General features: G+C 30.9%; 1 protein-coding gene across 1 annotated transcript; it reads left to right on the top strand.

Annotated features, from left to right (window-relative positions):
• The first annotated feature begins 5109 nt into the window (after nucleotides 1-5109).
• Nucleotides 5110-5955, top strand: LOC110230943. The gene has a single exon (XM_021035297.1). The coding sequence runs from the start codon at nucleotides 5122-5124 to the stop codon at nucleotides 5857-5859; it is 738 nt and encodes a 245-aa protein (XP_020890956.1). The 5' UTR covers nucleotides 5110-5121; the 3' UTR covers nucleotides 5860-5955.
• The last annotated feature ends 5660 nt before the right edge of the window (nucleotides 5956-11615 follow it).

Here is an 11615-nt window from a genome sequence, read left to right on the forward strand (position 1 = left end):
TAACCCTCCGCCTACTATAACTATTTTAAATATATCTTTTTAGAAAATCAAATTAAAGTATTTATAATTTTTTTTATCTTTTTAATCTATTAAATATTTATGATATTCATTAAAATATTAAATTTAACTATTTTTAAATGTTCCAAATTAAAATCTTTTAAAATATTTATTGTAGTATATAAAATTATGAATTTCAAAAAATAATTATAAAAAATTAAATAGAAATATTCAAACAGTTATAAGGATAATAACTCATTTGTTAATATAATATATTATATTTAACCCACTGCCTATTATAAATATTTGTTTTTAATTAATCAAATTAGAGTATTTATTGATGATATTCTTTAAATATTGATGATATTCTTGAAAAATATCAATTAAAACTAATTTTATATGTTGCAAATTAAAATATTTAAAAATCTTATGTAGTATATAAAATAATACATTTCAAAAAATAAATATATGAAATTGAATATAAATATTCAAATTCTGACCCGTTAGTCAGTCAAAATTTTTGTTGAACTTATTTTTGGTTAAAAGAAATATATTACTCAAATATGAATTTTTGACCCGTTAAATTTTTTTCTTCATAGATTTAACAATTTAAATTCGTTTTTAAAAATTCAAATCTTGGCATATGCAGAAAAAATTTACTTTTTTTTTGTTATATGGATGACATGATGATTTATTTGTTTCATAAAAATAGAATCATATAAAGATGAGAGGTGAAGTATAATGATTAATAACAAATTAATATGGTTAGTTAGATATCAAATCTTATATGTTCATTTTGATTGGTCATTCTTTTTTTAAGTTAATAATATATTTTCGTTTTTAATAATTAAATTAATTAAATTTCATAAATTAGTATTTGACTTGTTTATCATTATTGAGCTAAATTAATTTACTCTTTATATTTTTATCTCTAATGGTATTCTAATGTAATAACTTACAAATGAGAAAGTTATTAAAGGGTAATTATAAATTGTACTCCCCAAATAATAGTATAGGATATATTAGTCCATAAACAGTGGAGTGTTTCTATTTTGGATTTTTATAAAGTTAAATGAATCTGTGTAAATATTGATATTGACATTTTGTTAAAAGAATATTTTGGGGTTATTGAGAATCGGGATAATTTCCTTTTTAGAAAAACTATCTAGAGTTATATATTGATGAATCTTGATATTTAATTGGTAAATACGAATATTTGAGATCAATACAAATAGTATATTTCTGTAATATGTTTTCCGTTTTTTGTTGTTTGTGTATATATTACGATGATTTAAAATTCTATCTTTCTTATATATTAAAGGAGAAGTCGAAACTGCTCACCTTCGCTCTCACAAATTGAAAGTACTCTTTTGCCTTTAAGGAAATTGCCTAATTTAATTCTGTTGAAAAATTTTCTTTTTTCTATAAAAAATATTTGAACTGAATATTAAAAAAAATGTTAAGATACCCGAATATGTTTAGTGGGTTTATTTTCAGAAAAAAAATGGCATGTTATAAATTACATCGTCATATGTAAAACCCTAAAACCCTATGTTACAAAACCCTATAAATATAAGATGTCTTTCATGAAACACAAACATCACATTTTTTATTTTATGCATCTTCGTTATGGTTTATAGTTTTTGATTTGTACCTCAAAGTTGGTCTTTTTTATGATGCATCTTCATCAATGTTTTGTTCTCCTTTTTTATGTTATGGTTTCTCGGAAAGTAAGATCTCATAGATCTTTGTCAATTGTTGATCAACTTCTTAAACGAGATTTATAGTTTACCATGTTACATGTTTGGATTTTCATAATTGGTTTGTTGTCCTATATGTGTATATTAATTAGCCTTTTTTCAGGCACATGCATAAACTATTATGATTGTGGATTATAAACTATTTGTGAAATTAAGGTATTCTTTAATTTGATATGCTCTACACGTTTCAAGAAATAAATTCTTAATATTTTTTTTTTCTCTGGGCTCACGTTGATAGGTGCACTAATGAAAGAATTATTTATGATTGTGGATTTGCAGAAGAAACTTGATTGAAATTAAGGTATTCTTTAATTTGATCTGCTCTACACATCAATAAATAAATTCTTAATATTTTTTTTTTTTGGTCTCACGTTGATAGGTACACCAATGAAAGAATTAATTATGCCGATGGATGTGTTCTGGTATGATTTAAAGTAAGGTTGGCTGATTTTTCAGCCCTATACTAATTACAATCTCAACTTTTCACCCCAAACTTTTTGTCTCTAAAAAAACCACCATAAAAAACTTTAATCTTAATAAAACTACACATACTTTCGGATTTGTTCTTAAAACTACGCCTCCAATTGAACCGATCAGTTAACCGGTAATATCTAATCCGGTTTGATTTATCCAGAATTTTGACCAAAGTTAATCAATTTTAACTCTATTTTAACCCAATTTTGACCCAAAAACAAATATAAAAGAAAACAAATGTCTTCTCTATAAATAAAATTATTATTTTTATTTATTTATTTAAAATTAATTTTACCAAAAAAAAATATACCATAAAATAATATGAAAGTATACCACAAAAAACAATATATAACAAATTTTCGGTCTATACTTTTGTTTATATAACAAAATATACAACAACAAAAAATATACCAAAATAGACCACAAATTATTTTTTGTCCTATATTTTGTTATAAAATTTTGGTAATATAACAAAATATACATTTTCTTTTTGGAAATCATTTTTCTTATAAATTCATTTTTCTTTTTAAAAATTCAAAGGTTGGTTATATATATAGATATATATATATATATATATATATATTATTTTGATTTTAGAAAAAAAAAATTATTTTTGAATTTATAAAAGAAAAATTATTGCCAAAAATAAAATGTATATTTTTAATATCACCACAAATCAAAGTATATAGTATGGTGTATATATATATATAAATGAATTTGGTATGATATATATATATATATATATATATATAAAATTCAAAGGCATTTTTCTTTTAAAAACCACCATATATATATATATATTATATAAATATATATATATAACCGACCTTTGAATTTATAAAAAAAAAAACTAAATCTATAAAGAAAAATGAATTTATAAATATCATAATATATACTTTAATTTGATTTGTGGTGTTTAAGGATATATATATATATATATATATATATATATAAATGATTTTTGCATATACTTTGAATTTCATAATATAAAAAATTCAAAGGTCATATATTATGATTGCCAAAAAAAATTATTATTTTGGTTTTTTTTTGTAATATTACCAAAAGTATATACCAAAATTTTATTATATAATTTTTTGTGGTTTATTTTTTTTTATCTATTTTTGATAAAATTAAGTTATAATTTATAATTTTAATTGTTTATAAAATAAATAAATAAATAAATTTCTTTATAGAAAAAACATTTTTTTTCTTTTATATTTGTTTTTGGGTCAAAATTGGGTTAAAATAGAGTCAAAATCGATTAATTTTGGTCAAAATTCTCGGTAAGTCGAACCGAAACAAATATTATCGGTTAATTGATCGGTTCAATTGGAGGCGTAGTTTTATGAACAAATCCGAAAGTACGTGTAGTTTTATTGAGATTAAAGTTTTGTTGGTGGTTTTTTCAGAGGTAAAAAGTTTAGGGTGGAATGCTGAGATTGCAACTAGTATAGGGCTGAAAAATCAGCCAACCCTTTAAAATATCAAATTCTTATGAATTTTTTTAATAGTTAGGTTTTGTGCCGTCACCTATTTTGTATACTTTAGATCTGATTTTATCTAATATTAAATTTTATTGTTTTGAAGGATATGCCCCATATCCTGCTGCAACGTTATTTACAAAGTAATCTCTAAGATCATCGCAAATAGACTCAAAACCATCCTACCGCAATTCATCTCGCCAAATCAATCTGCATTTGTCAAGGACTGTCTTCTAATGGAAAATGTCTTGTTGGCATCAGAAATAGTAAAGGATTATCACAAAGACATGGTATCAGCTCGAAGTGCCATAAAGATAGACATATCCAAAGCTTTCGACTCGGTACAGTGGCCTTTCCTCCTCAACGTCTTGTCAGCTCTAAACATTCCGCAGCAATTCATTCAATGGGTTGAACTTTGTGTTACAACAGCCTCCTTCTCGGTGCAAGTTAATGGAGAATTATCTGGATTGTTTCGAAGTACACGAGGCCTAAGGCAAGGATGTTCAATTTCTCCTTACCTTTTCGTCATATGTATGAATGTTCTATCAAAGATGCTAGACAAGGCTGCTTTGGAAAGGAAGATAGGGTTCCACCCACGATGCAAAAATCTCAAGTTAACACATTTGTGTTTTGCGGATGACCTGCTTGTGTTTACAGATGGGAAAAAAAGATCTATAGAAGGAATCCTCCAGTTATTCACGGAGTTTGCAGAGTTCTCTGGCCTGAAGATAAGCCTAGAAAAATCAACATTGTACATGGCAGGGATAGATGAAAGGGATAAGGAAATGATCCTTCAAAGCTTTCCTTTCGACTCCGGACAACTACCCGTTAGATATCTCGGACTCCCTTTGCTATCTAAGAGAATGACAACTTCAGACTATTCTCCACTCATTGAAAAAATAAGGGACCGGAATGGTTCCTGGACTGCTCGGCACCTCTCCTTTGCAGGGCGACTGCAGCTCATAAGTTCAGTCATTCAGAGCCTCACCAACTTTTGGATTTCTGCGTTTAGACTCCCAAGTGCTTGCATATCAGAAATTGACCGACTCTGTTCAGCATTCTTGTGGTCCGGACCTGCTCTAAACCCAAAGAAAGCCAAAGTGGCATGGAGAGATGTATGTTTACCTAGAGAAGAAGGCGGTCTAGGTCTAAGATCAATACATGAAGCAAATAAAGTCAGCTGTTTAAAACTGATTTGGAGAATAACCTCCTCCGACTCCTTATGGGCACAATGGATAAAGCTATATCTCATACGGAAAGGTTCCTTCTGGTCACTTAAGGAAAAAACATCAATGGGGTCTTGGATGTGGAGAAAACTCCTCAAATACAGGGAGCTTGCTGCAAGTTTTACTAAAATAGAGGTGATGAATGGAAGAGAAACTTCTTTTTAGTATGATAATTGGTCACAAATGGGGAGGCTTATTGATTACACGGGTCAGAGAGGATGTATTGATATGGGGATAACAATTCAGTCCTCACTAGCAGAGGTGATTGCAACACATAAAAGAAGAAGGCACAGAGTTGAAAATCTCAACAAAATGGAGGCAGGGATTGATGCAATTAAAACAAAGGGGCTGACACACGAAAGAGATGTAGTGCTATGGAAAGGCAAAGGAGATCGATACAAGACCAAATTCAGTACTAATGAGACATGGGACGCAATTCGGGAAGCTAGGCCATGTATGGAATGGTGCGAGGGTATTTGGTTCCTCCATGCCACACCCAAACACTCTTTCATATCATGGCTTGCAATAAAGAATCGCTTAGCAACTGGAGACAGAATGCTAACTTGGCAAAATGGAGTAGACCCGTCTTGTGTTTTCTGCACTCAACAAATTGAAGACAGAGACCACCTCTTCTTTAAGTGTTGCTATGCTGAAGAAATCTGGTCTGGTTTGAGCCGTAAGATACTTGGACAGAAATTCACCACATCGTGGAGTGATGTTCTCAGGATCCTCACTTTTCAGCTAGCCATATACTCAATATGGAGAGAAAGGAACAGTCGGAGGCATGGAGAAACACCGATACCACCACTGCAGCTGCTTCAAACTCTTGACAAACAAGTTCGGAACAGGATCTCCTCGATTCGAGAACAAGGAGATAGGAGGTACGATGGATGCATGGAAGCTTGGTTTGCTTCGAGATAAACACTACAAGGGAATAGTTTGTAATTTTATTTCATCACTTATTAACCAAACGATGCACTTGATGTAAAAACGTTTTTTCGAATAAATTTTACATTTTATTCAAAAAAAAAAAAAAAAAAAAAAAAAAAAAAAAAGAAGAAGGATATGCCCAAGATTGTGGAATTTTGTCACTAATGCCACTTTCTCAGAAAAAGTAATCGTTTATGTCACTCTTATATTATATTTTATATTTTATTTTTCTTTTAATACAAAATCGGTAGTAAATGTCAGAAAACCCTTACCCTAATTTAGTATTTACGTACCCTTGTCATTGCCAACCTAACAACATAATTATTTTATCTTCTCCTCCTTCTATTTCATTTTCACGCTTCTCCTCCTTCATCTCTTTCTCCTTCATCTTCTTCTTCTTCTTCTTCTTCTTCTAGATTTTTCGAATCCTTAACCCTAGATCTCTTCTTTCTCATCTGAATTTTTCGTATCTTTAACCCTAGATTTCTTCTTCTTCATCATTACCTTCAACGAAATCCTAGATCTCTTTTTCTCCATGGATCTTTCTTAGCTTCCATCTCTTCGATCTTCTCATTCTAGATCCATAGATCTTCGTTCTTCTCACAGATCTGAGATTAACAACAATCCCGATCTAGATTTCTCCAAAATCGGCTGTGTAGTGACGAAGTAGAATCGGCGGTGGAGGAGAATGGGCGGAGGAAGAGAATCGACGGTGGAGGAGAATCGGCGGCGACGACAATGAACAAAGCAAGAAGAGACGATGATGGCGCTAGGGTTTATAATTACAAATTGCTTAAATTTTACCATTTGTACCAGTTGTCTCCATTTATGTATCAGTTGTACCGGTTGTCTAGTTGTCCCTATTAATATGTCAGTTGTACCATTTTTATCAGTTGTACTATTATATTTCAGTAATACCATTTGTACCAATTGTACTATTATATTTCAGTTGTACCATTTGGATCAGTCATCTTACAATCTCTCATCTGTACCAGTTGTATTATTATTTCTTAGTTGTACAAAGTTGTACCTAGTTATACTATTCCGTACTAATTCGCCCTAATTTCATTAAGGGTAATTTGGGGATATCACATTTATGGTGGCACTCAGATTATAAGATGGCACGCCAGATTAATTTTTTTCAAATAGTGGCATATGTGGCTCGGACTCCAAGATTGTGGACATCGTTGTGTCGTTTATCATCGCCATGTCCGAGCAAAAACGTCATCTGGTGAATACGAGAGAGCATGAACGAAGCTTGATGAATTCAAGAAAACGTTTTAGGAATTTTAATTACTGATACCATATGATCGATATCTCAATGTATGATTAAACTATTATGATATTATCATATTTTCTCATATTATTATGACACGATTCTATTTTCCTCAGTTCGTTGTAGTGATTTGGATGGTTTTGTATTAATAATATTTTCTACGATTATTATATCCGTCGATATTATCATCTTAGTCGTTTTCTTTGTTTCGCACTATCCTAAAAATAATATTTGTTTCGCACACCCTAATTCTCTAACACAATATATATCATGCTTTTTTCTCCATCTTCATTCGTCATGTTGTCTATCTTTTTTTTTCTTCTATACCACATATCGGTTTTCTGTTTATATTTTTCGAGTTTTAGTTATAAGTTTAAGTAGACCACTGGCTCTATTAATAAAAGAACACAGCCTTCTCAGTCGTTCTTTTTTTTATTGTCCAGTGCTAAAGTTACAAGATATTTGACAAAGAAGAAATCATCAAAAGAAGAATAAAAATGATTGGAAGATTTTCAACTAATTTTATCAAAATTAGAAGATTTTCAACTACTCCTTGACCTAATTGTGGAGATACTCAAAAAAACTCCCAACAAAATCTTTGATGAGGTTCCAATGTGTCTCAAAGCAATGGTCATCCATTATAAGCAAAAGATCATTTGATGGTTTTACTTAGTATTAGTTTATAATCTATTATATTGTTTTGCATCTATTTAGGAAAAGATTGAAGGAGAAGAAAGAAACCAAGTGAGACATGGAGAAGAAAAAGGTGATATATAGTAGGATTTTTGGATTCTTTTAGTGTTTGTTTGTTGATTTTCTAATATTGGTTCCTTGACATTATGTGCTCAAATTAATCTCATTAGATGTGTTAGCGGCTCATTTATTCCTTAAAACAAAAGCATTTTAGGCTTATGATCATAGTTACCACTTTGCTCTTGCGAAGGTGTACGGTGACGCACGGCTGATCGGCTTGGTCATCAGTGAAGTTATGGATGGAAAGAAACGTGTCTCTCATTCTCTCTCCCAGGAAGAAAGTTATTATACATTCCATTGTCAAGGCTGTTGAGGATGAAGTGAAAGAACAAAATCCATTTATCTCATCACTCAAAGGTATAAGGCTTTGATTTCACGACCGAATCAAATTTCTAAGAGATACATATGTTTCTTCGTCAATTTTGATTTTATTTGCCTTGGTGACCAAGTTTGGTTAGGGTTTGGAAATCTATTATAAAGGTGTACGGGTAGATCTAGATGCAGTTTATTTCTCTTGGGAAAATAAAAAATTAAAAGATCCTTGAGTTTTTGCCTTTAATGTTCTGATAATGTTTTCTCTATTGCTTCTATTAATGTTCAGGTAGTGTGAAGATTGGTTGAATTATGTGCTTCAAAAGCCAGGCAATTCTGCGGGCTCAAGGACACTAAAAATACCTTATAGGATTGATAATTATAAGTAGATCTGTGTTTATGCGTGTTGGGAAACCCGAATGATACCACTTAGGTTGGTTGTATGTAACAACAAGCACACTTAACTGTAATCGTTCTCATTTATTTTCAAACTAAGCGTTTTTTTAATATATTTTGTATATCTATTCTTTGATTTTGGTGTCCAAAAATAAATATAGTGTTTCGACTTAATCATAGTTCTTTCTTTACTTTCTCTGATCGTTCGTTTCTTTATTACCCTCTTTTTTTGTGTTTCGCATACAACCAGAGTTTTTTTTTTTTCTCTCAAAAGAACAACAGTTTTATGATCAAAGAAACTTGGTTTCTAAACCCCTCTCTTTCAAAATCCAAGCGGTAGGGTGATAACGACCCTTTAATCATCAAACTGGGTGGGTAAATTCTGCTTAAAGCTTAGGTAAATTATGCTTGAATCTTAGGTCGACATCACCAGTCATGCTATTATATCTTTCATCAGAACCCAAACTCCATATGGTGGTACGTTGCAGAAGATAAAAAGTCAGTGGAAAATCGTGGTAGTCAAAGAAAAGGAGAAAAAAACCATACACGGCCAAATTAAAAAGCACGAGAGAAAATTATTTATAATGCACAAAGTGATCTAAATTTGATGATGAATGATTACAAATGATTTACGATTATGAACGTGATTACATGAGTGTCGATGGGATTTTATCAAAAAAAAAAAAAAAAGAGATTCCATGGGTAATTGATTACAACTGAATGCTTTGTTTGATATGTTCTGTTAATTTCTGTGCTTTTATTGGTATCGTCTAAGATTTCATGATGGCTCAGGAATCATTTATTAAACTTTGGAGGTCATTTTAAACATCTTGGAGCGTTTAGACCGACTCCTCATGCTTTTCAAATTCATTTGAAAACATCAACAACGGTTCGGAATATTTGAGTCTCGATAACTATTTCAATTTAATGGATTTTCAAGATGTATACAATTTGGATAATTATGTAGATGACATGAGATTCAAGCATAGCAGACCTACTGCTAAATCATCAACATGGTGGGAGACTAATATATTATTTCATTCTACAAAATTTCAATTTTTTTGATAATCACCAGCCATGAAAGCTATAGATTCAGGACGAGTTCTGGCTCCGGCAAGGTGCTGAGAGAGAACTTAAACTCATCATGTACATACTTGAGAGTCATGTCGTCATGACTTAGTCCTTCACCATCGTTAACGTACATCTAACAAAATGGTCGCTATGAAGCATCAAAATGTTCTTTAACGAAAAAATGTATTATACAAGGTCTCCAGACTTGAAATTGTAAATTTAAGTACATGAGAAAAAACGCTTCTGAAAATTGTGACATTTTTTTGTTTCTTGGTTTTGTTTTAATTTTTTTATAATATACCTTTTGTTACAATTTTGCTATTTGTTGATTATTTAGTTTTTTTCAGAGGCAGCCAATTAAGTCATTTTAACAATACGTGTTCACTATGGCAGCCAATTTATGACCCTATGATGCTAGAAAATATCAAAAAAAAAAGACGCTACAATCGGCAATCTGTAACTACCGTAATATCTTCGTATACATTTTAAAGTAAGTCACCTTATGTGGCGTAAGATGATTCAGTTCTCAAGGTTCTCAAGGTTTGTCTCTTTATATCCGATCAATAGTTTCTGGTTTTGCTTTACATATCTAGGAATTCAAATGAGTTTGGATTTATGATTGGTTTAAGTTAGTTAAGGGTTTAATTTCTAATGAGGTCTCGAAACACCTAATTGTATACTCTCCCTACAAAATTAAGCTTAATAGAAACGTAAGTCAATTAAAAGCCCTAACGAATCACTAAAAAGCCTAGATAATTTCGATGTTGTTTCCATGGGAGACGAGTGAACAAGGAAGATACAAAGCGCGGAGGATCTTGAACCAAAACATATCACCACCATCACTGGAGAAGGTGAATTAAGTTAGTTACAATACGAGGAAGAGATTCCGGAAAGTTAAAAATATTTTTGTGATGTCTATAAATTAGGGAACGGGTTATGATAAATACAAAACATGTGAGATACTAGCTCTATGGTCATAGATGATCTTTGTGATTAATAAATTTACTCTTATTAATGATCATGAAATAATGAAAAAATTAAGAGATGTTTTGATACCATTTTTCTTACACAACATTTAAAGTTTTTGTCTTGAATAATTTAAGAAACTTTTTAAGTTTTTTTCGACGGTTCCATTCGGCCGCGCAAGGCGCGGGGACTCACCTAGTTATATCTACTGTAGCTTACTTAGATACTAATATCATTAACTACACCGTTTAAACATTAATCAAAACACCTAAAATTTGAGACAAAACGACGTCACCAACATTTATTTTCTCCTTCTTCTTCCTCTCGACTGGAATCACAATCAGGAGATTTTCGGAAATCTATTCTACAATTACATCATCAACTTGCCCAGGTAATTATTTCAGTTGTTCAAGTTCTGAATCTACTAAAATTACCTACAATTTAAAAACCCTAAGAAAATTAAAATGCTAATCTGAACAAGGTAATGATGCCATTGAGGAATCCTAGACTGTGGGAAATCGTCAAATAGTGATTCCAGTAGAGAGGAAGGAGTAAATAAAGGGTGGCACAGAGCAACGTCGTTTTATAAAATAAAGAGCAAAACAACGTTGCTTTGTCTCAAATTTTAGGTGTTTTGATTAAAGTTTAAACAATATCATTAATGACATGGTATCCACGTAAGTTATAGCAGACGGGACGTTAATGACACTTCGAGATATGCATGTTTTTGCACAAAATGGTAAGATTGGGTAGTAAATTTGAATTTTTGTTTAGTTAGGGTATGTATCTACACATAAGTTTAGTTAAGGTATGAATTGAACATACCTATTGAGTTGAGGTATGAAATAGCCGGTTTTTCATTATGGAACTAATGTATGTAAAAACCATTTACAGTATGTGAATGTGTTAATTTATGAAGATCATATTTCTTGAAAATGTCTCATTGTCTATGATGGCATTTTACATATATGGA

Source organism: Arabidopsis lyrata (assembly GCF_000004255.2).
Source record: "Arabidopsis lyrata subsp. lyrata unplaced genomic scaffold ARALYscaffold_2, whole genome shotgun sequence".
Lineage (NCBI taxonomy): Eukaryota > Viridiplantae > Streptophyta > Magnoliopsida > Brassicales > Brassicaceae > Arabidopsis > Arabidopsis lyrata.

Coding starts and splice junctions, on each gene's coding strand:
- LOC110230943 (XM_021035297.1), top strand. CDS start 5,122: ATGGGGAGGCTTATTGATTACACGGGTCAGAGAGGATGTATTGATATG.